This window comes from Palaemon carinicauda, chromosome 37 (assembly GCF_036898095.1).
Source record: "Palaemon carinicauda isolate YSFRI2023 chromosome 37, ASM3689809v2, whole genome shotgun sequence".
In the NCBI taxonomy this organism is placed as follows: Eukaryota; Metazoa; Arthropoda; class Malacostraca; order Decapoda; family Palaemonidae; genus Palaemon; species Palaemon carinicauda.
The window spans coordinates 70081081-70106478 of NC_090761.1; the positions used below are offsets into that span (position 1 = coordinate 70081081).

At 34.8% G+C, this 25398-nt stretch overlaps 1 protein-coding gene across 1 annotated transcript in view; it reads left to right on the forward strand.

Moving 5' to 3' along the window:
- alpha-Catr (alpha-catenin related) overlaps window positions 1-16919 on the forward strand; it is a 403942-nt gene extending 387023 nt beyond the window's left edge. Inside the window, 9 exon segments of the mRNA XM_068361396.1 lie at window positions 791-901; window positions 1304-1441; window positions 1908-2067; window positions 2429-2556; window positions 9854-9997; window positions 10768-10989; window positions 11576-11782; window positions 13832-13915; window positions 16677-16919. Of these exon segments, the coding sequence (XP_068217497.1) occupies window positions 791-901; window positions 1304-1441; window positions 1908-2067; window positions 2429-2556; window positions 9854-9997; window positions 10768-10989; window positions 11576-11782; window positions 13832-13915; window positions 16677-16811 (1329 nt within the window). The 3' untranslated portion in view covers window positions 16812-16919.
- Window positions 16920-25398: the final 8479 nt, after the last annotated feature.

The window sequence follows — 25398 nt, forward strand, 5'->3', positions numbered from 1 at the left end:
CCCAATATAGGGATTGAAATCTACTATAGGGTGATTCCCACCCAATATAGGGATTGAAATCTACTATAGGGTGATTCCTACCCAATATAGGGATTGAAATCTACTATAGTGTGATTCCTACCCAATATAGAGATTGAAATCTACTATAGTGTGATTCCTACCCAATATAGGGATTAAAATCTACTATAGGGTGATTCCTACCCAATATAGGGATTGAAATCTACTATAGTGTGATTCCTACCAAGCAAACAACCAAATAATGTAATATTCCCCTTCCAAGGTGTTATGACAAGAGAAACACCTCAATTAAGTGTTACCAAACCAACTAAACAAGCAATCAGTGTAAACAAAATGAACATTTTACTTAACCTAACCTAACCCAAAGTACATTTTATGGATTTTTTAGCAAGTTTTATAGAATAGAATAAATTAAAATAGTGTCAAGAAGTATGTTTTATCTATTCCCCTTTGGTATGAATCGCCTCATACCCAAAAAATAGGGTAGGAATCACACTATAGTAGAATCCTGATGGTAGGAATCACACTATAGTAGCACCTACATCAGTTCCTATTTTCTTCTTGTTAGTCCTCCAGCAGCACCTTGGTGATCAGTGGCCCTAGCACTGGACCCCATGGTCCAAATTCCAAGAAAGCAAATCAAATCAAAGCACCCAAACCTTCATAAAGGGGTAACAGCTCAACAATCATTGATTATGGAACTGCAGGTACTGCCTGCATCGCATTATACAGACATTTTTCGTGTGCCTCATTTGATTTCTTCTACCACCAGGAACAGAAAGAGCCACCCTCTCCGGGCGACGAATTAGAAACGGCTATTAATGCCATGTTAGCAGCCACGAGAGACATGAAGCACCAGTTACAAACCACAGCACTAGTCCAGGTTAGTATTTCAGGTTTTCTTTCTAACCTTTCATTTCACTTTTCTTGAATAGGTCTTGGATACCATTCGGTACCTTCTAAAACATCAGATCATGCAAATCACTTCTGGTAAGAACCCTTAAATCTTGCTGATAAATTCTGGATTTGCCATACAATGATAAAGCAAGTAATGCAAACTAATTCAATGAAGAGCCTTGAAATCTTGAAAAAAAATGCAAATTCTAGATTTGCCATACAATGATAAAGCAAGTAATGCAAGGTAATTCAAGGAAGAGCCTTCAAATCTTGCAAAAAAAAAAAAAAAATGCAAATTCTGGATTTGCCATAAAGTACTGAAGCTCATTTTTTATACTGCTTTCGTGAAGTTTTAATCATCACTGACAAAAATTACTTATCTCCACAGGCAGAGGAACTTGTCAGAGGAGCTTGCGAGGAAAGCGAGTTGATCAGTGCGCTGAAGAATGCCGGTTTAGCCACAGATCAGGAGAGGTTAGATGAGTATGCAGACCGCTTCCTAGAACACATAGAACATATACAGGAGGTAAGAGAGCTTAACCTAACTACGTTATCTAAATTTTCAATTAGTCCTCGACTCAATTTAATTATGAAACTTGTTGGTTTGCTGGAGGTATGATTTTTTTACATTTTCAGTACCATATTATTATTATTATTATTGTTGTTGTTGTTGTTGTGGTTGTTGTTGTTGTTATTATCACAACCCTAGTTGGAAAAGCAGTATGCTCTAAGCCCAAAGGCTCTAACAAGTAAAAATAGCCCAGTGAGGAAAGGAAATAAGCAAATACCTGTTCATAAAGTATATGAAAAGTAATGAATGAAGAATATGAAATATCTTAAGATCAGTAACAATGTTAAAACACACGTCATATATAAACTATGAAGAGAGACTCATGTCAGCCTGTTCAACATAAAAAAGAACTTTGTTGCAAGTTTGAACTTTTGAAGGATTTTAATGAGAATTTTATTTACAATCATACATCCCTTTACAGGTATGTAAATTATTACGTCACATAGCCACGACGGACTCTTTACAAGTAGCTGCCAAATACGGGGAAATCAACTTGAGGATCTACGGGCCACAAGTGGTGACAGCAGCCCAGACCCTTTGCTTGTACCCCACTTCTAAGATTGCCAAGGAGAATGTGGAAGGTGAGTTCACTGCATCTTGTCGTTTTAAGGCCATCATTTTATCGATAACCAATTCCATACACTGCTAATGGATAGCATTTAAAGAAAAAGATTTTTAGTTTGGCCTGAGTTTTACTTACGATTATATTCTCTCCTGCCCATTTGCATTATTGCTCCTGCATCATGCTTCATGATAATACCCTGAAGACTAATAAGGGCCTATTATTATTATCATTATTTTATTGGTTGCTCCTGTCGGCTTATGTTACCATACATAAACATGCCACCTTTAAAGAGATTTTTTAAAATATCAGCTATAAATATTGTGTTTTTTTTTTTTAGTTTGTTTTTTATCTTTTTGCTCTTGCCATGGTTTTCTCAGTGTTTGCGGACATGTGGCTTAATTTGGTTGGAGACGTGAAGAGCCTGACCAAGGACATTAGCGACCAGATCATGGCCGAGAGTAAACCACCGGAGAAGAAGGTGTATATGTCACTGCCAAGACCAGGGGTAGGTGCCATCTGCAAGATCCAACCCCACTCCCCCCCCCCCCTTCATTGATCGATATATTCACCCACGATCATCATAATTCGCATACATATGAATATCTTTCGTAAAGTCTTTACAGGCTGGGTAATCAAGTTGACCACTTTTTCATTCTGTGTTTGTTCAATCAGAACATTTTCTTCATAAAGGCACCACTTAAGTTTTAGTAATGTACATTATGGTATGCAAAATACCTTCAATAGCCACAGTAATCTCTGATCAATTACCCATCTACATAGAAATCTTTATACAAGTTGCAATTGATTCATCAATTTGGCTTCAGACAGTTACCCGTCAAATATTACAAGGATCGTTCACTGATGCTCGTGTTTTAATTTTAACTCTTCATTTATACTATAAGTGAACCTTTATTCAACCATGTACAAAACAGTTAGAAGTTGATGAGCCTACTTCATAGACAGATGCTAATTATTCATTTGATAGTGTTCATGTAATAAAACAATTCACTTCTACAAATTTATACAGTATAAACCACTGATATTTTTCCTCCATTGCCATCATCATATTTTACCATTATCATTTCCAGCATATTCCTGAAACCAGAGTAGTATTTTGAATACACTTACAGAGAGGCTTTGCTGTTTCCATCAAAATTTGTGATTACAATTTATATGTAGTTTTTTCCCTTGTCAATTGTCCCTCTTTTGATTGGCATCAAACATTTTTTTTTTAAGTTCAAATGTTTTTACCAGTGACCACATATCTTACAAATAAGTGTCATTCTTTCCCAATACAGTACAGGTATTTCTAAAACATTGCAGAAACAGGTACTTTTTTTTCATTATTGCAAGGCTTTTTTTATAAACGTTAAATCTCCAAATTAAAGCATTGAATATCCACTCCCCCACACCCGTCCCCAACATTCCAGGTCTCATATACTTATGGAATTTTTTTTTCCTTTTGCCCAATGTTGAGCCCCTAAGCCTCTCAAAACCATCCACCCGTTATTGAAATAACAGAAGTCCACTTCATATCATTTACTGCATAAATATTACAGCATGTACTGTTGTGTGTATGTGTGTGTATGTGGCTGTCTCTGTGTTTATTCAACTTAACCTGCTTTATTTATGTATCTATTACAAGCAAATTGTGTGCTGGCATAATGATCGCATTTCAAATTCTTCTGTTGATAAAATCAGTTGTGTTTTGAATGGCTAAAGTGTTTCTAGGCTGTATAGTTTAGCCTACTAATTTTGTGTTCAGTATAACTTCTGCAATCTGTGCTACTTGTAGGTTTAATTCCTTACATGGCAATATATTTTTGGGGTACTCAACTTCAACATACAGTTATTCTTGTTGTAGAGATCTGCATTGTCATCATATATGATTTTCTGAATCCAGAAATTCCCTTTGAAATTAAAAGAAACCAAAATTCCTCTCATAAATGTTCAAGGAAATGGCGGTTTAGCTAAAACCGAACTCGGGTATTAGCCGGACTCCTAACAACCATTCGAGGTTCAATTTTTGAGGCATTTATGAACTAAGTGAAGAAGAACTGATGATGTCTTACGCTTGAGTCGAATATAGCACGATTTTTAGTATAACAACAGGTGCAGAAAAATAGTTAAGTTGGAATAAAAAGCATGAAATCTGATGCTCAATGAATTTTATGTTTTTTTTTTGGTATTCATCAGTGGATTGGTAACGCCCCTTTCAAATGTTTTGCCAGCATCTGTCCTTTCTTAAAGGTTGCTCGTGAATTTCAGAGACAAGGGGCAGGATAATGCCATAGAAACTGACCATATATACTTATAATCAGCATCCAAGCCCCATCTTCATCAGGCTAGGACCAGGGAGGACTAGGCAATGTCTCCTGATGACACAACAGTAAGATCTATATGCTCCTCCAAACCCTTCCTCCCTAGCTCACAAGGATGGTGAGGTTGCAGACATTATTAAAAACTATTGAGCTTGAGAGGATCTTGAACTCCCGTCCAACATATTTCCAGGCAGGGACATTTCCAATAGAATATCACGACCCTAGTGAAAACTACGGTAGAGAATTCCTTGGAAGCAATCTCCTCCTCTGATATGTAGATTTCATGAAGAATATCCAAAGTGATTAGATACATACATATCTTTCTTTTTCCGTATAATTATATTGTATTAAGTACCCACACACGCTTAGTTTGATCTGTCCATGGATAGGTGACTACCAAGAAAAGACATAAAGTCAGTGGCACATAAGATTCTTGAACATATCTGGGGCTATTCTCACCCCCCATGAATAGTTGCTGTCAAAAACTATAGGTTAACACCTTCTGATGTAGCCCCCTTTAAGGAAAACAAAGGGGATGATGAATTTACATATCATTTAAAATATAATAAGCCTTAAAATCTATGTCCATAGACTGTTAAATCATGACCACAGGAAGTTTTCAATATTTTCTATTTTCAGGACCATTAAAAAATAGTAATATAGAAATCAAAATGAGGGAATTGAATTCGCATTATTCACGAGCTTTCGCATCATGAAGAAGATATTTTAGTCCCATTTGGTGAGAGATAATTATGCTTTTAAATCTTCACAAGTGTATGATGAGGTCAGGCAGAGATAATGTCAAACACAAGCTAGTCCTAAAATTTGGAAAAATATTAGACTGTTGTACCTATGTTAGGATACTTGTTGACATTGGAAATCTATAAACTGGGCAAATGTTAGAATTAACCTTTTGTTTTATATTTTATTCATTATTAATTTTTTTTTCCAAGAGTTGCTTTTTCTACAAAGATATACCTTTTGGTTATTATTAATAATAATAATATTATTATTATTATTATCATTATTATTATTATTATTGTTATTATTATTATTATTGTTATTATTATTATTATTATTATTATTATTATTATTATTATTATTATTAGCTAAGCTACAAACCTAGTTAGAAAAGCATGATGCTATAAGCCCAAGGGCTCCAACAGGAAAATAGCCCAGTGAGGAAAGGAAATAAGGAAACTAATAGAATAGTGTGCCTTAGTGTACCAAGCAAGAGAACTCAACGCAAGGCAGGAAAAGACCATGGTACAGAGGCTATGGCACTACCAAAGACTAGAGAACAGTGGTTTGGTTTTTCATTTTTTTTTTATTTCAGTTCCCTTAAATAGTTACATACTCTCGATTCCTGAGAAGAACTTGGCATGCAAAAATGATGCTGTGTTGTAAATCGTGTTCAGTCTATTATTAAACAGTTCAGTTCGTCTATTACTAAGGAAAATTATTGGTCTTTTTGAGCTGATATAACACAAACAAAATGGGAACATACTGATGGGTTTATTTAAGACTTTCTCTATTGCATTGGACTGCAATGTCTTCTCAGTTTGATTGCTCTGAAGACTAAAGCATGCAACAACATACTGTATGTGCCTTTTGCAATATTGCATTTCATAATTCACATTTTACTGTTTTTCGACTGCCAGTTAAGCATTGCTGTGACTGTCATGTTTTGTGCAACAGATTTGTGACTGTTTGTGATTTGCCGAACATGGCATTTATTTTCTTGAATCCTATGTACCCTCATTCGAATTATCAGTTTCTGTGGCTTTGTTTAAATTTTTGGATTTTATAAAGCTCTTGCATGAATATGTTTATTTATACTATGAAATATACAGTGTATATATATATATATATATATATATATATATATATATATATATATATATATATATATATATATATATATATATATATATAATTGTAATTTTTAAGAGGGGTAGAGAGATTACAGAAACTCTTTATTTTCCTATTTCTTCCTCTTAGAATGGCTCCTTTTTATAGCAATTCTGTTTTTCATGCTTGTGTAGTTAATATCTAGTACAAACCATTGCCTTACCATAGAGACAGTCACTTTGCTACAAAGGGGTGACCTGCCCAGAATTTAGCAACAATCATATTTGGTTCTTCCAAAGACTGAGAGAAGTCTTTCAAGTGTAATATACAACCAACTTGTCGTACCTTTTCCTCCAATATAAGCTACAATACTTATCCCTCTTACCCCCAAAGGACGTACTGGTACGTTTCACAAAAGCCATCTCTTTACCCCCATGGACGTACCGTACGTCCTTGCAAAAAAATGCTATGAAATTTTTTTTTCATATTTTTGATAATTTTTTGGAAAAATTCAGGCATTTTCCAAGAGAATGAGACCAACCTGACCTCTCTATGACAAAAATTAAGGCTGTTAGAGCAATTTAAAAAAAATATACTGCAAAATGTGCTGAGAAAAAAATAACCCCCTGGGGGTTAAGGGTTAGAAATTTCCAAATAGCCTGGGGGTTAAAGGGATAATTGTCATCAAATTTTACAATTATTCATTCCTCTTGCTTTATCATTGTTTTGGTAGTATTCTTTCTCTATTCCAGTACTTGTATTGTTTGTTATTCTGTGGGCATTCATCGGTTACAGTGTTCCTTTAGGAATTCATGAGTAGGGGTAACTCACAATGAAAGCATAAGACCTTGGCTATCTTGAGGTAATTTCTCCTAAGGTATATTTCTGGTGTAGGGGTATTCCTAAAAAAATATGTTGAAAATTCTTGCTAAAATGAATGAACTCTTCCCTGTTGTTGTGGCCTATCGTTAACTCCAGATTGGGGTTCGAGTCCCTCTCAAACTCATTAGTTCCTTTAATGTCTGCGACCTCACCATCCTTGGAGCTAAGGATGGGGCTTTGGGGAGCCTATAGGCCTACCTGCTGAGTCATCAGCAGCCATTGCCTGGTCCTAGCTTGGGTGGAGGGGACCTTGGGCACTGATCATATGTATACTGTATATGGTCAGTCTCTAGGGCATTTTCCTGCTTGCTAGGGTAATGTCACTCGCCCTTGTCTCTGCCATTCATAAGCACTCTTTAAACATTCAGCAAGGGAACCAACTTCTAACCAGGAGGAAGGTTAATCAGGCTCATTATCATTATTCATACAAGAAATTGTGCATATGACCTATCATTCTGTTATTGGCCGAGTTCTGTAAGCATCAGAGATAATTCTTTCAATTTTTATTCCTCTGATGTTTTTTATTTAGGATATCTATTACAAAAACTAGTCTTATAGAAGTGTCTTTTTTTCCTTGTGAGAAGTACCATTCTCTTCTCTCTTTTTTTCCTCTAGTAATTACAAGTTTGATTGGTGGAACTATTGTTTACCCCCAGGAGCTTAAAATCACTTCTTTGATCATGAAATTCCTTGGATATTCTCAAGCAGTACAATAGTTTGGGAAATCTCTTCTCATTGATCACTTCTTTTTCTCATTCTTTAGTCTTTTTCTTCCCCTTCCCCCCTTCATCATTCTTTCTCCTCCTATTATCACTCTTCCTATTCTTATCCATCGCTATTTCTCTGCTATTAACAACATTTTGTCATCTCATTCGTTGTTAAATACCATATATGGTCTTTGGTCTGAAACATTTAACAAAGTGGTATGTGGTATCATTTATTTTCTATGTTTTCCATCTCAGAATCTGTTAAGCCCAGACAAACACTATATACTGTACATGTATTCAACATGTATACCTCTCCCTTGGTTATTGAAGCATTTAGATTTAGCTCATCACAACGAAACTAGTACTGGTTTTCATTCCACATTTCCTCGTGGTTGGACCACTGAGTTGTTGACCTATCTTATAAAGGTGAATATATAACAAAAAAAATATTGTCGTAGGTCAAAGGCAAAATAATTCTCCTGTGGCGTTCACCATTGTCAAGTTAGTTCATCATGCATGTTGCATAAGATTATTCATAATTCTGACCATCCTTTACAGACCTTCGTGGACAGTTCCATCCTGTTCGTAATACTAGGCAGGCAGTTGATTGTAATAGTCAGGCCTTCTTCATCATGAGGCTCAATACTAAACAGTATTCTAGAAGCTTTATTCCAGCTGTGACCAAATTGTGGAATGACCTTCCTAATCGGATAGTTGAATCAGTAGAACTTCAAAAGTGCAAACTAGCAGCAAATGTTTTTATGGTGAACAGACTGACATAAGTCTTTTTCAGTCTATATTTTGATTATCTGTTTTAATGTTGTTAATGTTTTTTTTAATATTTTATTTTAATTTTTTCATTACTTCTGATATCGTTTATTTATTTCCTTATTTCCTTTCCTCACTGGGGTTTTTTCCCTGTTGGAGCCCTTGGGGATATAGCCTCTTGTTTTTCCAACTAGGGTTGTAGCTTGGCTAGTAATAATAATAATAATGTGCCATTTTAGAAAAGATTGGCCAACACTGAAGAAGACACCCTTTGTAAATAAATGTCTTGCATAAGCTATAACTACATGGTAACTGCATATGCACAACTTTTGACATTATCTTGTATACCGATGCTTCATTGACAGCACCATCCAGTGTTAAAAACTATCTGCTTGGGTTGATCCCTCCCACCTGAAATGATGTAAACTCGTCATTTCAATATAGATGCCTTGTACAGTACTGTACTTGAAAAAGAGGTATGACAGGCTCTTAGTATAATTCACTTTATGGACATCACTCACCCTCTAAAAGAATCAATTCTTCTTGTCAAATTCTTAGTTGTTCGTCCCTTCATGCAGAACTTCACGTTCTATTGCATTAGTGGCTTGTATTTACAAAACAAAACTTCCTACCTGAAATATATACATTTATTAGGTATACTGTGGCATATCTTTTCCTCTGCATGATGTTTTTATTTTTCTAAGGAATACCTTATACTTAGTATTTATATTTATAATCATCAGATTACAAATTCTGCTCTTATTTGGATCCTCTTAATGTGTACGCATACATTTAGCCTTCAAGTGAATTTTAGAATCTTCACCAGAAGTAAGCAAATTCAGAAATTGAAACCATTTGTGTCTGGTTCAAAGTTAGATTAGAAGCCTTTAAATTGATATACTTTTCCTGTTTAGATGCAGTTCATGTCTTTTTTTTTATCTATACTGTAGTAAATTTCTTATAGCATATTTTTGCTATGACATTGAGGGTTACTTTTTAGTTCAGAGTTAGTGGAGACATTTTTCACTCTAAATTGGATTTTGAAATGAAAGATATCTTAAAAGCTTCTATTTGTGCTTTATTTGCTTTGTTTCATAAATCAGTGTTGGAACATGTGAGTGGGAACTCGATAGCTTGTGAGATTCAAAAACTAATATCTTCTGCATGTTTGAAACTTTAGTGTGTGAACTTCAGAATCACCTGGGGTCGAACACTGCTTTGCCTTACTCCTATGTGTGTGCCCTCTTACTAATCACAACCCACTTAATGCCAGGTTCAGCCGGTTGAATCTGGTTATCTGACTTCCCCGCAGAAACATGGCACCACCAGCAAGTCCCCCAAGCCGACGAAGCTCGACCAAGAGGAACAGGCCAAGCTAGCGAAATCAGGTCTTGATATGAAGCTTATGGCCTCTGAGGTAGGTTATTATTAAATATTTCTTTCTTTTGATGATAATTAAGACGTCATTGGATGATTGATATTCTTCTAAATACTGAGTTTTATATCTGATTGAAACTACATAAATCCATTACATTTTATTAATACATTAGTTATTGCAGTCATTGTTGGATAGAACACCAGATTAACTTCTTAAAATGTTACATATACTGTGTATTCATAGCTACAAGTTCTAAATGCATTGCTTATGATTTGTAAAACATACTGTACATTTTAAATTCTGTACTGTCTATGTTTTTTTTTTTTTTTGAGTGTGTGTGTGTTGTTGGGTTCAATTGTTATTATCTACCGTACATTGTACATTGTTAGTTTTCATTTCATCCCATCCAAAACCCTGATTCCCACCTGAGGAACCCCCATTACTGTTGGGGTATGTAGTGTGAAGTTAATTGGTATATAACATCAGAACACATTAAAACAAGAAAACTAACCGAATCTTTTTTCTTTCATAGAAAATTGGCTTGGTGGAGTTTAACGAAAATTTCTCAATGTCTTTCATCTACTTATGGTTGGGAAAATCACAATGAACGATAGGTTTTATCTCATGAGAAACAATTGTAACACTTCTGTGTTCCCCTTTTACAGTACAGTACTTGTAGCATGACATACATAACCAGTAATAGCCATTACATACAGTACTTGCATTCTTGTTGCGGTGAACTTGAAGCAACAAATTTCTACAAAATTGTAAGCTTCATCCTCCATATTCACACCCATTTGATATTACAGGTGGACCAAGAAACAGAGAAATGGGAGGAACGGATTACGCAGGACGAGGACAACGACATCGTTAAAAGGGCCAAAAATATGTCTTCAATGGCTTTTTCTATGTACCAGTTTACAAGGGGTGAAGGTGCCTTGAAGACAACGCAGGATCTGTTCACACAAGGAGAATATTTTGCAGAGGAGGCCAACAGATTATACAAGGTGGTCCGACAGTTTTCATACCAGGTAAAGTATTTGGCAATTGCATATTTTTGCAACTTCAAAATTGTTTCAAAATAAGTTGTAACATCATTGTGCAGGAACACTGAAGGTAACTCTAGAATGGTTGCATTAACTTATTAATACCATTACGGGTTTGACTTGTAGTATCTGCAATACTAAAAATATTTGTGCTGATGTACCAAGAGCTGAGTATCTGCTTAAAGCTTGTCTAAATACTACTAAGGCAGTACTAACTGACCTGTGCCAGTAAAGACTGGATGCACAGTCAGAGACTATTCATTCAGACTTTATTGGTATGCCTTTGAGAGGGAGAGAGAGAGAGTGAAAGAGAGACTTTGGTTAACTGGAGAAGTAAGGAATATTTGGCTGGTTAGAATTTGTATTTATTAGGATGCATTTGCAGAGGTGACATCGGGAAGAAATCTATTGTTTTGGGAATTCTAGATACTTGCAGTACATCTCTACCTACTGTTGTCAGCAATTTCATGAATAATATAGGTATTGTAATGAGGAAAAGTCCTATGAAAATGCAATCTGAGTAATTTAAATTTATGAATGCAACTCTCATAACCCACCTTTTAAATTACAGGTCCCAGCGGGTCCTCATAAAAAGGAGCTGATGGAACATTTGGATCAGATTCCAACTTACGTTCAGCAGCTTCAGTTTACAGTGAAAAACCCTACTGTTGGTAAGGCTGCCACGTTCACTAAGGTGGACAGTGTCATTCAGGAAACCAAGAACCTCATGAACGTAATATCAAAAGTAGTTACAACCTGTTTCGTCTGTGCTACCAAGGTGAGTTCGAGTATACGTGATGTATCATTAATCAGAGGCTAGGATAATACTGACTTCCAATTACCATTCTATAGAATCTTAACTCAGTTCTTGGACCATGAGTTCTACCCTTGAAGTTACCTAGGCAAAGAAAAGTCTTCGGATGACCTAAAATTCCTATCCAATTTATCCTTTTTATAAATCCATTCTGCCAATCCTCCCCCCCTTTACAGCATCATTAGTATGACATCAGGATGCAATTTTCTTTCTTCTACAAGAAATTTCCAGGTAATAGTCTTAATTGCATGGAAATTTTTCCTTTTATTACTTGCATAATACAACCTTGGAATCAAGACCCTTCTTTGTGTTCCTTTTTCCAGGATTTACCATTGCATCACAATGTTCCCTAACCTGCATGAAGATATTCAGCCCCCAAATTCAAGTGTTCTTTTTTCCTCTTATTTTATTCTTAGAGTTATTCATGTCAAGAGAATTTGCATAACTTCGTGTCATACTTTTCAATAGCATTTCAGGTATCTGCATGTTTTCTTTATCAATATACACATGATGCCTTTATGAAATTATCTCTTCCTTACAAGGTATCAGATGCTTTTGATTTTTAGGCTAATATTGGTTAATTTTTTATCTACAGTTTGTCTAATGGCAGCCTTATATACAGTAGTTGATGTGATCGACTTCATTGTCAGTTGAACACACTAACCTAGGTATTTTATATAACACAGGAACATGAGAGGACTCCCTAAAGAATTTGTCAGATATATTACCAGAGATCTAAGCAGAATCTGACACATCTATCAATACACACATTCACCATACTAACACTTTTGAATGTGAATGCATTTAGGAACTTGTAAACAGAAAACCATGTACCATTGTTACCATTGTGATTAGAATTAGGATTTCTATGCTAAAATTTATTAGGCATAAGACAGGTGCTGTAATATTGGTATGCAATGAACTGAAGTCCATAAACATAGCCCAAAGATGCGAACATACAGTGCGTGGAGGTTACACGTCCTAAGGACGAGGCTGTTTATCAGAGGATGCCAAGTCAGTTTGTTGTGATATTTCCCAGCAAAGCACCATGAATAGCATATGTGTGTGACAGTTTTCAAGCACAAAGATACATTCACTTGATCTTTACCCTTACACGTGGCACCTTCACACTTGTGTGCGTCAAATAATTCAGGGATTTGAATTTTGTTTTGTCCTGATATTTCTTATATTTAGTTTGGCAGTATCGCTATACAATATGTGTTATAAAACAGCATTGTTACATAAAGTAGCTTCGTAGCACTTCGAATCAGTCCCGTTTGAGTCAACAGTACAAAACTTTGCAAAAACATATGGATACTGTATGATAGTGATGTGTTTCTCTTTTAGATGATCAGATTCATTGTACATCAGAATCTGACTTTTTATATCATGCTTTTTTAAAATGCTAGATGGTCCCCTTAAAAAAAAAAGCCATGAATTTTTTTTACAATACACATGAATTAATGTTACATGAAGAAATCATTGACAAAAAAAAATGATTGCACATCCCCTTGCATACATGCCTGTTCTACCTTTAGTATCATCAAAGTAAATGTATGCTTGATATTCATGTACTGAAGCATGAGCCTCAGGTGAACTTAATATGATGACGTATTTTGTCACAGCACTTCGTATTAGGTCTATCTGATGTGTTCAAACACAGTAAGCACTTAAACTAGGCATCCCAAAGCATGTTTTCTCTTGTTTAGTCCAATGAATTGTTAACGTTAGCATGTGCAATAGTTATGTTCATATTTCCGAAGTGATCGGGTGAAGTACAGTTCACAATAGTAAACAATCTTTCGGATGCCATATTTATGCCATATCCAAAAGATATGGAAGTCATAGTTAGACTGTCTTTAAAGTTATACCTATGATCCATAGTTATTCCAGAGCCCTTTTTTTGAGACTGCTTGAACATGCTTGCATTTGCTCTTTCCCCATTGTATAATTTTTTCCCATTCTAATTTTTTTTGGTATGGTTTTTTGTCACATTTCTTTTTACGCTCCAAGTATGAGCTGCGCCTGCCCGACCGTCTGGAACTCCCTACACTGGAAGAAGTTCGAGCTTCAAGCCTGAGCAACCCAATTGGCCAGGTATCTCAAGCGGCACCACTTCTGGAGTCGTCTCTTCCTTTCTTACACTCAATGACATCCACTCTGCAGACAGCTACTGGTGCTGCTGCTGCTGCTGCTGCAGCAGAATCAGTTGGTTCTCTGCTTCAGTCCCCTCCGTCCATTTCATCATCCCATGTTCCTCCTCAGGTTTCATCCACTTTCTCATCCCCTCACCTATCCCACATGCTTTTCAATGCCTCTCCTATTCCTCCCATCCTATCTACTATTCCTCCGTTGTCTCCACATGCAGTAGCACCTTCAATGCACCAATTGTTGTCACCTTATTCTCCTTTATCCTCTCTGTCCTCTCCTCCCATCCAGGGTGGTTCTCCTCCATGGATGAAATCTGCCTCCTTATCACAGCAGTCATACTCATCACCAGCCCTTCAGTACCTGAACCTTCACCATCCATTACTGCAATACCAACAACAAACACCTTATTCACCCACTGTGCCCATGAATTTCACAGAAACTAATAGTTCTAGCTTACAGCACTGGGATTCACCCATTACTCTAGCTGGAATAAAGAATATTCCTGGGTACAGTCAAAATTGTTATCAGGATGTTGGTGTTCACAGCAGAATCCAGTTAGCCAGACAGACAGAGAGTTCTGTGCTACAAAATCCTTATCAAACTTTAAATCTAAATTCCTTACTTAGTCAAGGAATTTTAGAGTGAAGCTGGTAAAGCAGATGATGTGAACAATGACATGACATCACTTATTTCGATTATTGTAAATGTGCCTCATGACAGTGCTGTAAGCTTGTGAACGAAGGTATTTGGTACTTTTGATGTCTGACACCTAAAACCAGCCATCATTTGTTGAATCATTTACCGTGTTACTTGAGGCACCTCACTCTTGCTACCTCACTGCAGTTTTTTTTGGATATTGAACTCCATCACCAATGAAATGTCTTTTAGAGACTGCAATATTCCAGAAAAAAATATTCTGTTAGGATGAGATTACATAGTTTAGATTATGTAAAGCGTAAAGTTTATAGAAAACCAACTGTTCAAAGTAGTAGGAAATTATTAGTCTTGTCATTGTCATTGAAAGGAATATTAGCTCATTTTATTATAGACTGAGGAGTTACTTAGAAAGCTTAATTCATGTCATTGACAATGCATTTTCAAATCTATTTTTCTACATGTCATACTTCTCACTGCACTAAGTAGCTGTCTTAAGTAATTCAGATTGTTTTATGTCCACATTGTCTTCTTATTTTAGACTGAATAAATGTAAAAGTGTTACCTTTTTCTCTGATTTATTTCACTATTGTCATTATTCGGAAAAAAAAATATCCTTACCCCCTAAAAGTGTATTCAGTACTTTATCTAGTGGTATGCTACGTACTCACTGTCAAATATAGCATGATGCTACCACAGAAATATGCGGCAGGTTCTTTCGTAAGTGTTTTTTGCATCATACTTTCCCCTTATTTTATCTTTTTTCCTCCTTTTTTTCTGTCTTAATCCATCTTAAAATGCTAGTTGGTGTCATAACTTTAAATGCTGATTACCAAAAATAGAGTTTGCAAGTCACTAGATATACAAGTGATCTTATACAGTATAGATCTTTCTTTATTAACTATATGGAGCAAGATTATTTTGATATGCTGATTCCTATATTCATTAGTTACATAATTTACCATTTAACATTGGCATACAGAAGAAAAAAGAAGAGATATGGTTGAATATAACTATACATTTAAAGATAACATTGAGATAGAAAACCTTAACTCAGTGCTAATAGTTTTTACGTTGCATGCTTTTCTCTCTTTTTTTTTTTCCGTTTGTAGTTTTAAACGTCCGCATGAACTAAGTTTCTTAAACGCATGTCACACGGGTGTTATGTTACAGTCCGAAGAAGGAGACACTGATCCTCTGATAACGTCTTCAAACTGGGACTGAGGAGCCAAAACAACTATGGATATCCTACTGACATTTAAGACTCCAGTCATTTCATTACTAAGTAATACATTAATACTTTGTGTCCTCATTATCAAGTACTGTAGTTTATTATATTACATTCATATATATACTACATATCAACTGCATTATATTATACGGCTATGTAAACATAATATAAGTGCAAATACTCTGCACTTATACAACATACATATGTACTGCATATGTGAGCTGCATAGTATATATGCAGTATATAGTTTGTATGTACTCATATTGTATACAATACACTTACTGTATAATAATAATAATTTCCTGTAGATGATGTTAATCCTTCCTAACTTTGTCAGGTGTAACAAATGAGTATGAATACTCGTGAAGCTGTATTCTTCATACAGAATATACATAAATTATTTCTAACAAATCTTACTTTACCTGATGTTTTCTTATTGTTCTTGCCTGGTAATAGTGATTAAATTACTGTTTTGTAGTTTCTATAAGGATTGTAAGTCAAGAAACTTCAGTGACTACAATTGTATTTTGTATGTTTGTAATAACTTTGAAACCATTTACTGTATTCTAATATTATCTAAAAGAAAGGACATTTTGATATGCCACACATCCTCAGAAGTGTTGGTACTATATCAATTTGTATTATCAAGTCATTACTCCAATAGAAAGAATTCAATAGATAATGCATTTATAAGATGCAATTGAAATAAAAATCCACATATGATATAATGTTATACTAAATTTTTGATACATGTGATTTAAGGGTATTTTTCCATGGTCAGTATAGATAGCTAATATATTTTCATTTCCTCCCATTTCTCAGTATAACTTGGACTTCAGAGGATTAAGTCCAAGAGGAAGAGGGAATTCTCCTTACCGCTCTGATGGAGATGACCTCGCAGGGTCTGGTAACAACTCTGCTACGGGCACTGGATCAGGCTCGGAAGGCAACATGTGACAATTCGGGATGCCCCGGCGGGGCAAAGGAGACGCGCGACGTACTCGCGTGTCTTTCCTTCTCTTCTAAATATATCCAAGATATATCTAGAAGACAAGGACCCGCCTGGGCCGCTGGAAGAGGAGGGCAGAGAAACGGAAGACTACGCCAAATGTCAAATGGAAAGGAACAAGGGCTGATTTTCTTTAGGTAAAGTTGTCAAAGTCCTGGAGATCTCTGGTGATACCTTCAGAACTTATCCAAGATGGGTTCCTGGGAAAGGTCATCAGCCAATCAAAGTAATCTGGAAAAAAAGTCATCGGAACATTCTAGATATCATTGAAGTTGCTAAGGCTTCCATATGTCAGTGTCTGTTTTCCCCTATGGTGCTAAACCACTAATTGTTGTTATTGTATAAATCGCACCCAGGATCCCTAATTGCAATTATAGTTATCATTAGCAGCTTCATGAGCACAAAGATACAGTTGCAGATTATATATAGATATATTATCATTCACTCTTGTTGTCAAACAAGGTCTGCAACATACAGACAGTCTGTAATCATGACTGACCATTAAAAGGAGACAGTAACTTCATTAAGATGATGTCTGGAGTCAGGTTGCTATTTATCAGTAACTCATGGAAAAAGACAGAGAGTCCTAGTTTCTTTGCCCTCTTTCTTCCCTTCCCTTTCACACCTCCTCCATCCCCCCTATGTTTCTACTCCTGACTGGAAGAGAAGCAGTGAAATTTTACATCATCAGTAGTCTCAGGTTCTTCATTATTTTAGCAGCAACGGATTTACGTTTGTTCATTTCCGAATAAATACTCATATTTATGTAAAATGTATATTATGAACTTTAGTTAAGAATCGACTTACAAAACATTTTGGGAAAGGGAACCACAATACGAAAACTCGTGGAAAAGAGGATGATGTCAGAGGAATTTTTGCTGCGATGTAATGGATATTAGAAATTGGGAAGCTCCCAAGCAAAATGGCAATAATCAACTAAGCAAATAGATGTGGGGTCATACGGGATAACCGCTGCTGGTATGAGTAAACGCAAAGCTTGATAGCCATTATGATAAATGGGTGGGATCCCCATTGCAGCTAAGGTTGGTTATATCGGTTAACTCTGATATTATAACCTTTCATTGCTCTGTTGTAAATGTCTAGAGCTTCTGCAATCAAAGATAATTAGTTTATATTTCCTTAATTTTGCTCAGTCAACAAAGACATTTTCAGATGTCTTTCCAGCGGATCCTTTCCACCAACCGGGATCATAGAACCTGTAATACTCACTAATTATTGCATTAAGTTTCCCTATGAATATATATAGTATATATATAAAGTCTGTAAAATGTGTGAAGTTTAAGAATATTCCAATTATGAGCTCGTTTCATGTTGTCTCAAAACTCATTTAAATGTGTAGGTTATTCATTTTTTCTTCATAACTGGCAGGAAGAAAAAACCAAGAAAATGTTGGCACTCAAAGAAACGAAAGAGATAAATGATGGTTGGTCATGTTATTTCAATAAGTAAGGTCATCCACTGACTGAGCATTGTTATGGAATAGGGTTATACATGACCCTACTCTCAAAAGATTATATTTTTGAGCTGAATTAGTGTGCTTTATGTAGATAAATATTCATAATTTTTGTATGGATACAAAAAAAAAGACAGACAATATTCTTTATTCAACTGGTAATCTTTTGGCAATTTTGTTAAACTGATTTCTGATCGGATAAAGGCAACTTCGGTTGCCCTGTTGATAACAGAAACTTCTTTTGCTCAAAATATTCAAGTATTGTTGGAAGGACCTACTGTCTTGACATTGGTATTTTAAGAAAATCATCGGTATCTTTTACATACCATCGTTCCAAATTGTTTGGGATTCACTTGGGAACCTCGAAGAGCCACCCTATGGTTCATGATTATAAAAAAAAAGGGATACACTTATATTTCTGCTTCCCATAGGTCTTTTAACCTTACATAAGAAACTCACCACTCTAGGCCATCACCTGATAAAATGTGGAATCGTTGGCAAGATATCACTGAAGTATGTTCCGTCTCTTTTAATACTCTCATTTCTAGATATTAATTGGTGTTTTTCCTTGCTAAGTTTTGCTATTAAGAAAATACTTTAGGAATAATGAAAATTGATATAGTACTGTATATATGAAATTCAAATTATTTTTTTACTCATATGATATAAAATCAGCATGTATGATGGACAATTTCAAAATATATTTCTTAAAAGGAAGTTTTTGTGAAAGACGAAAAATAATAATCATAACTTATTGAGGTATCTTGCAAACTTGATTCTTTCTAAAACTTTCTTCAGGTTATGGCCATGTCATTGATATATATAAATATACATAAACTGAATATACTGTGTTGTTGTAGTAGGCAAGATTTTTCAGGGTAATAATCGATTTAGCTCTTATCTTTGTTGATATTCTTTAGGATTTTCTGTACAAAACATAATTTGTACGTTGATATGAACTGTTGCCGCTGACAAAGCCATTCCAGAAGTCACAGGGTTACATTGTAAAACCTTGGTAATTTGTAATACCTCCGACTGGTAACATAGATATTTATACCACGGTATGAATGAAGTGGATTAAAAATTGGCACATCTCAATTTTGACCATGACAAGACTTAATAAACATTTTGTGTCAAAAAAACCTTCAGGGTCATTTTTGACCTGTTTTAACGGAATGATAAGTCATGTGTGACCATTATATTTACACCTGAGGTCAAATTACAAAGGTTTGAATGTATAGATTGCAGATTGTTAAGTTCTCACTCTCCTGTCCCGAAGCATAGTTCTGTGATAAGAATGTTGTAATTGTTTACATAGAGAGATTATGTACGATATACAAAAGAAAATGGGATCATAGATTAAACATTGGGAATTGGTACATAACTCTGGGTTTTATTGGTAAATAGAATATGCATGTGGTGGCATTATTGTAACAAAATAATAATAGCAATATGAAAATATTTTCCAACTTCTCAGATGATTTATTTACAAAAAGAAAATTATTTAAGTAATATTTACGACCCTGTTCAAAGTATTGATACTATAGTCCATTTCCTTTAGTGAGGCATATTTGCACCGACTCGCTGGGGTTCCCCTTTAGCTCGGAAAAGTTTCCTGATCGCTGATTGGTTAGAATTATCTTGTCCAACCAATCAGCGATCAGGAAACTTTTCCGAGCTAAAAGGGCACCGCTGCGAGTCGGTGCAAATATGCCTCGCTAAAAGAAATGGACTATAGTTACATGTTCCCTCTTATAAAACTTGTATCAGTTACAAAAAAAAAAAGGAAATTATTTAAGTAATATTTATGACCCTGTTCAAAGTATTGATACTATAGTCCATTTCCTTTAGTGAGGCATATTTGCACCGACTCGCTGGGGTTCCCCTTTAGCTCGGAAAAGTTTCCTGATCGCTGATTGGTTAGAATTATCTTGCCCAACCAATCAGCGATCAGGAAACTTTTCCGAGACAAAAGGGCACCGCTGCGAGTCGGTGCAAATATGCTTCGCTAAAAGAAATGGACTATAGTTACATGTTCCCTCTTATAAAACTTGTATCAGAATCTCTCTCTCTCTCTCTCTCTCTCTCTCTCTCTCTCTCTCTCTCTCTCTCTCTCTCTCTCTCTCTTTCTTTCTCTCTCAGCTGAAATATTCCCAAGCCGTGTCTTCCTAATTTTCACAATCACAGCTTCCCCGTAATAATATTTTGTTGATGATTGTATCTAAACTTGTGTCCAACTCAAAATTTCTGTTTATAGTTTTAAGCTCATCACACAGTTCATGATTACAATCTGAATTATATGTAAAACGCAGAGCTGTTATTGCCGAGCAGGTGAAAACCAAATAGACTAATGGTTTAAATGTTTATAGTCTGTAAAACGGATATTGGTATGATAGCTGATATGGTAACTTGTAACATGATATGTAAATTTTAAAAGTTAACACCAGTTGCAAGCTGTGTGAAAGTTGAGAATTTAGTATTTTAAGATTGGGTTGAATTTTCTAATCATTCTCATCAACATCATTTTCTCTCTCTCTCTCTCTCTCTCTCTCTCTCTCTCTCTCTCTCTCTCTCTCTCTCTCTCTCTCTCTCTCTCTCTCTCTCTCTCTCTTGAGAATTTATTTTTAAGATTTGGTTGAATTTTCTAATCATCATCATCATCATTTTTTTCTCTCTCTCTCTCTCTCTCTCTCTCTCTCTCTCTCTCTCTCTCTCTCTCTCTCTCTCTCTCTCTCTCTCTCTCTCTCTCTCGTTATGCAGATGTGACTGGTGGTTTTAGGTTTTCTTGAAAAATTGAAGCTGTGGCAGTAAGTACTTTACACCACTTACAAAGGAATTCAAGAGGATCAATGTTGGTCAAGCATTATTTTTGGGGGCATTGTTCAATAAGACTATATTATCTCAAATGTTTCTACATTGAGTTTTCCAATTCATAAAAATCACGCATGTAAATGTGATGGTCCCCAGTGCACCTTCTTTTCAGATTTATTTACTTTCAACTTGAAAAGTAAACAGAGGATATTAATACCTGGCACTGTCATTCCATTAATCCTCTATGGATGTTGCATATTTTTTTTATACTTCTCAGCATTCTTTGCATTCAATACAAAACCCCTTTCACTAAATGTAATCATGTAATAATTTTTAAGAACTTTTTCATAAATTGGGATAATTAGAAATGCGAGTAAATTTTCTCATTAAAGTTCATGTGATAAATTAAACTGGAAGAAAGGAATCATGTACATCAAAGAAATGCAAATATCATTCCAACTGTATTTTCAAAATATAATTTAGGTAACTTAGTGCATATTTGTACAGGGAATATACTTGATATTTATTATTCAACATAAAATACAAAGCAATATAAATCATAAACATGTTAACCTCTATAGTCCATTTCTTGTAGCGATGCATATTTGCACCGACTCGTGGCGGTGCCCTTTTAGCTCGGAAAAGTTTCCTGATCGCTGATTGGTTAGAATTATCTTGTCCAACCAATCAGCGATCCGGAAACTTTTCCGAGCTAAAAGGGCACCGCTGCGAGTCGGTGCAAATATGCATCGCTAAAAGAAATGGACTATAGTCTAATGTGGCATGGACTGGCAGTGAGTATGAAGATATCTCTATAAAGTTACAACTGTTATTAGACCTGATCAAGTTTCACCTCTTAAATCTTAGGTACCTTAGAATCATCTGATTTGTTCGAGACGTGCCATATGCCTGAAAATTTACATTTTATAGTGGAATCTAACCAAAATATAATCTCCCCAGAGACTCCCCAGAGAAGATTTTTCATGAAAATTAGTAAGAAAAAAAATCTTTGAATTCCTTATTCTCTCAGATCCAAAAAAGCAAATTAACAAAGGAAGAGGAAATATTACTTCACATGAATAGCAAATAATCTTGAGGTTGCTATAGGCTTTAGTAAAGCTTGTTACTATAAGAGCCATATTAACAGTTCTCCAGGCAAATACAGGCATCAATGAAAACTTAAAATCCTGCAAGTAGACCCCAACAAGACGTTAACCATCTTTCAGGCTTAGGTTCATCATTAACATGATGCATGAATAGGAATACTGTGACTTATTATTATGGTAGTCTTGCCTGATGATTTCATAGCTCACTATTTTTTCACCTAAAATATTGATATTCTATTATTTTTCATAGAATGACAGACGTGAGATTCAGACTGAATCAATCTCCCCCCATTTGGCAATGGATATTGATACTCTGTAGTTACCTGTGGCAGTACAGTATATACTACTATATTTGCCTTTCTTATGTTCACTAGGGCAGTATGTCGTCTTCACTTCATCGTAGTACTGTGAACACAACGCTGAGATTAGACATATAAATTACACTTCATATAAAATATGTGTTTGTGTGTGTATATATATATATATATATATATATATATATATATATATATATATATATATATATATATATATATGAGTATGCACTATACAGTATATTCTTACATAGGACACATATAAACTGATGAACACAGTTCTGTAATACACTTACATTCATAAACTATATGAGTAAACTTGTTTACTGTACAGTACTTACATATTTATGTACCTAAATAAAACATATATATCCTGTGTATGCTTATATTACAGTATTGAATTGTTAATTATAATACTTTTCAAGACAAGTAAGACTATTTTGTTAGATCTATGAATTAGCATCTCTTATTTTTCATAAATCTAATTGCTGTCCATGCCTCAATATTTTTGTGTAATAATTGATCAACAAAATTTCAGTAGTATGTTCAATGAGGCATACATTTTTCCTTTAAAAATAGCATAAAACAGTATTGCTGAACACTAAGTTCAATGTGAGCAACAGTGTTGAATTTAGGGTTATATATAAATATACTATATGTATAAGCTATATGCACATTCCTCACAAATATAATTCACGTACTTATATTATGGATTATAAATTGTACTTTATATTTTGTATTTTTGAATCCTCGGAATCTAATTATTTTTTAAAGTGTCCACCCTTTGGTTACCACAATACATTAAGCATACTTTACAAGACAAATATTCATTTTATTGTAAATATATTATTATCAGTCTAGTATATCAGTATAATATAGAACACAATTAATATGAGTTGGGAATATATTACTTAAATATACTGCATATATTTATATCAAAGGAATAAAATAAAGCTACTTGAGAAATAACAAACAGAAAATTCAACAATCATAAAGATTAGATACTTAAAACTAAAAGTATGAATTGTATGATTATCAAAAATGATTAAACCTGTTCTTCCTTGCAGAGGTCAAATAATTTAAGGCAGTTTCATAGCCCTCAAGTTGAATATACTTAATCCTTGGATATAAAATTGCAATGCCACAAGAACCAACAGTCATTAGTGCAAAATGTAGTACAATATTAAGTTTTTAAATATATGTGACCCTAAACTCAACAGCAGAAATGTTCATGAAACAAATTGTATTTTTCTATAGAATATTTACCATTTTCTGTTTGCGTGAAGATTGATTTTTCAGTATGTTGTAATCTTTTGAATAAGATATGGCTTTTCCCTTCACTCAAAAGGAAATTGGTGGCTTTAATCATGAAATTTGACTTGGCAAAATATAATTTTTATAATATACTCTTAGCATAACCATGTACAGTACATGCATACACAGTATATATTGTAAATAAAACGGTAGGCTATACTCACACTTATATTCATTTATGAACGTTTACAATATGTATAGCTACATCCACACATGCATGCAAACATAGTACTTGTAAACATACAGCAATCCCTTCAACATACTGTACATCACATACTGGCAAATGATTATTGTCTGCTACGGCCTTATGATCTCCTCTGCATTTTTAACATTTACATTTTAAACTAGCAATAGAGACTATTTTGTATATTTGTTATATACCTCTTGATATGTATACATCATCAAACCCTTTTTGTATTAGGAAGGGACGTAAAAGAAGCCTTTACGTAGGTGTACCACAGTGGGGTTGTTTATCAATGTCAAATCTTGTCACTTTTTCACTTTTCTTTCTAATTCCGAGTCCTACGAAGGCTAGGTGGAGGAGTATGCAGGTGGAACTCTCCCAATACAATGTATTATGTGTACTGCAGTGACCTACGAAACTGCCCCTCTTTTATCACTGAAAGCAACCTTTGAATTATTCACCGATGTGTGTTCATTCATACCTCACGCCATAACGTGCATTAAGTTGGTTGCGTCACTGCAGTTAGACAACAGGGCAATGCATCTTTACTGTCTAAGTACTTGGTGAATGAGGTCCTTTACAATTGATAATTTCATAAATTATCTGACCCCTCTTACGTTTTCATGAATTAAGAAAATCACTTGCAGAATTATCTAACCTACCTAAAAGCTTTTTCCTCTTTTTTTATAATTACAGACACTGTTTCTTGTTGACATATTTTTATCATTTCCTTAGATCACCTAGAGTACTTGGCTGTAGATGTATATCCTTTAGTCAAGTTATTTCTTTGCAATCAAAGCTTTACAGTGTTGAGGAACGTGTACTTTTTGAAAAAAAAAAAAATAAGAAACAAAAGCAGTAATGACAAGGCTCTTGGAAGCTAATGCACATAAACTAGGATGCATAGAGGCAAAAAGACCATAAAACCCTTTTAGTGAGTAACCTAATTCCTTGAGATGCCTGTGTGTATAAAGCATTTTGTAATACCACTTAGAAATTCCTAATGTTATATGTGGAAAAAGAAAAGTAAATTGGCTTCTGAGAGCTGTTGTTCAAGACAAATGCAAGAGTGTGGCCTCATGGTCAGACAGGTTTTTAAATAGCACATTTTTAGTGCATTTCTTATATGTTATAATTATTTTTTATTATTCTTAAGCCACAGGAGAAATGTGGCTGAAGGTATAAATCAAAGATGCTATTGGCTCCCTTTCGGTGGTATATAGATGAATATATATATATACAAATACAGTATATATATATCTGAAAATGAAGATCCATTTGTTACATTCCTGGCACCAAAACCCGCTTCTTCATAGGTTTAAGTGTTAAATT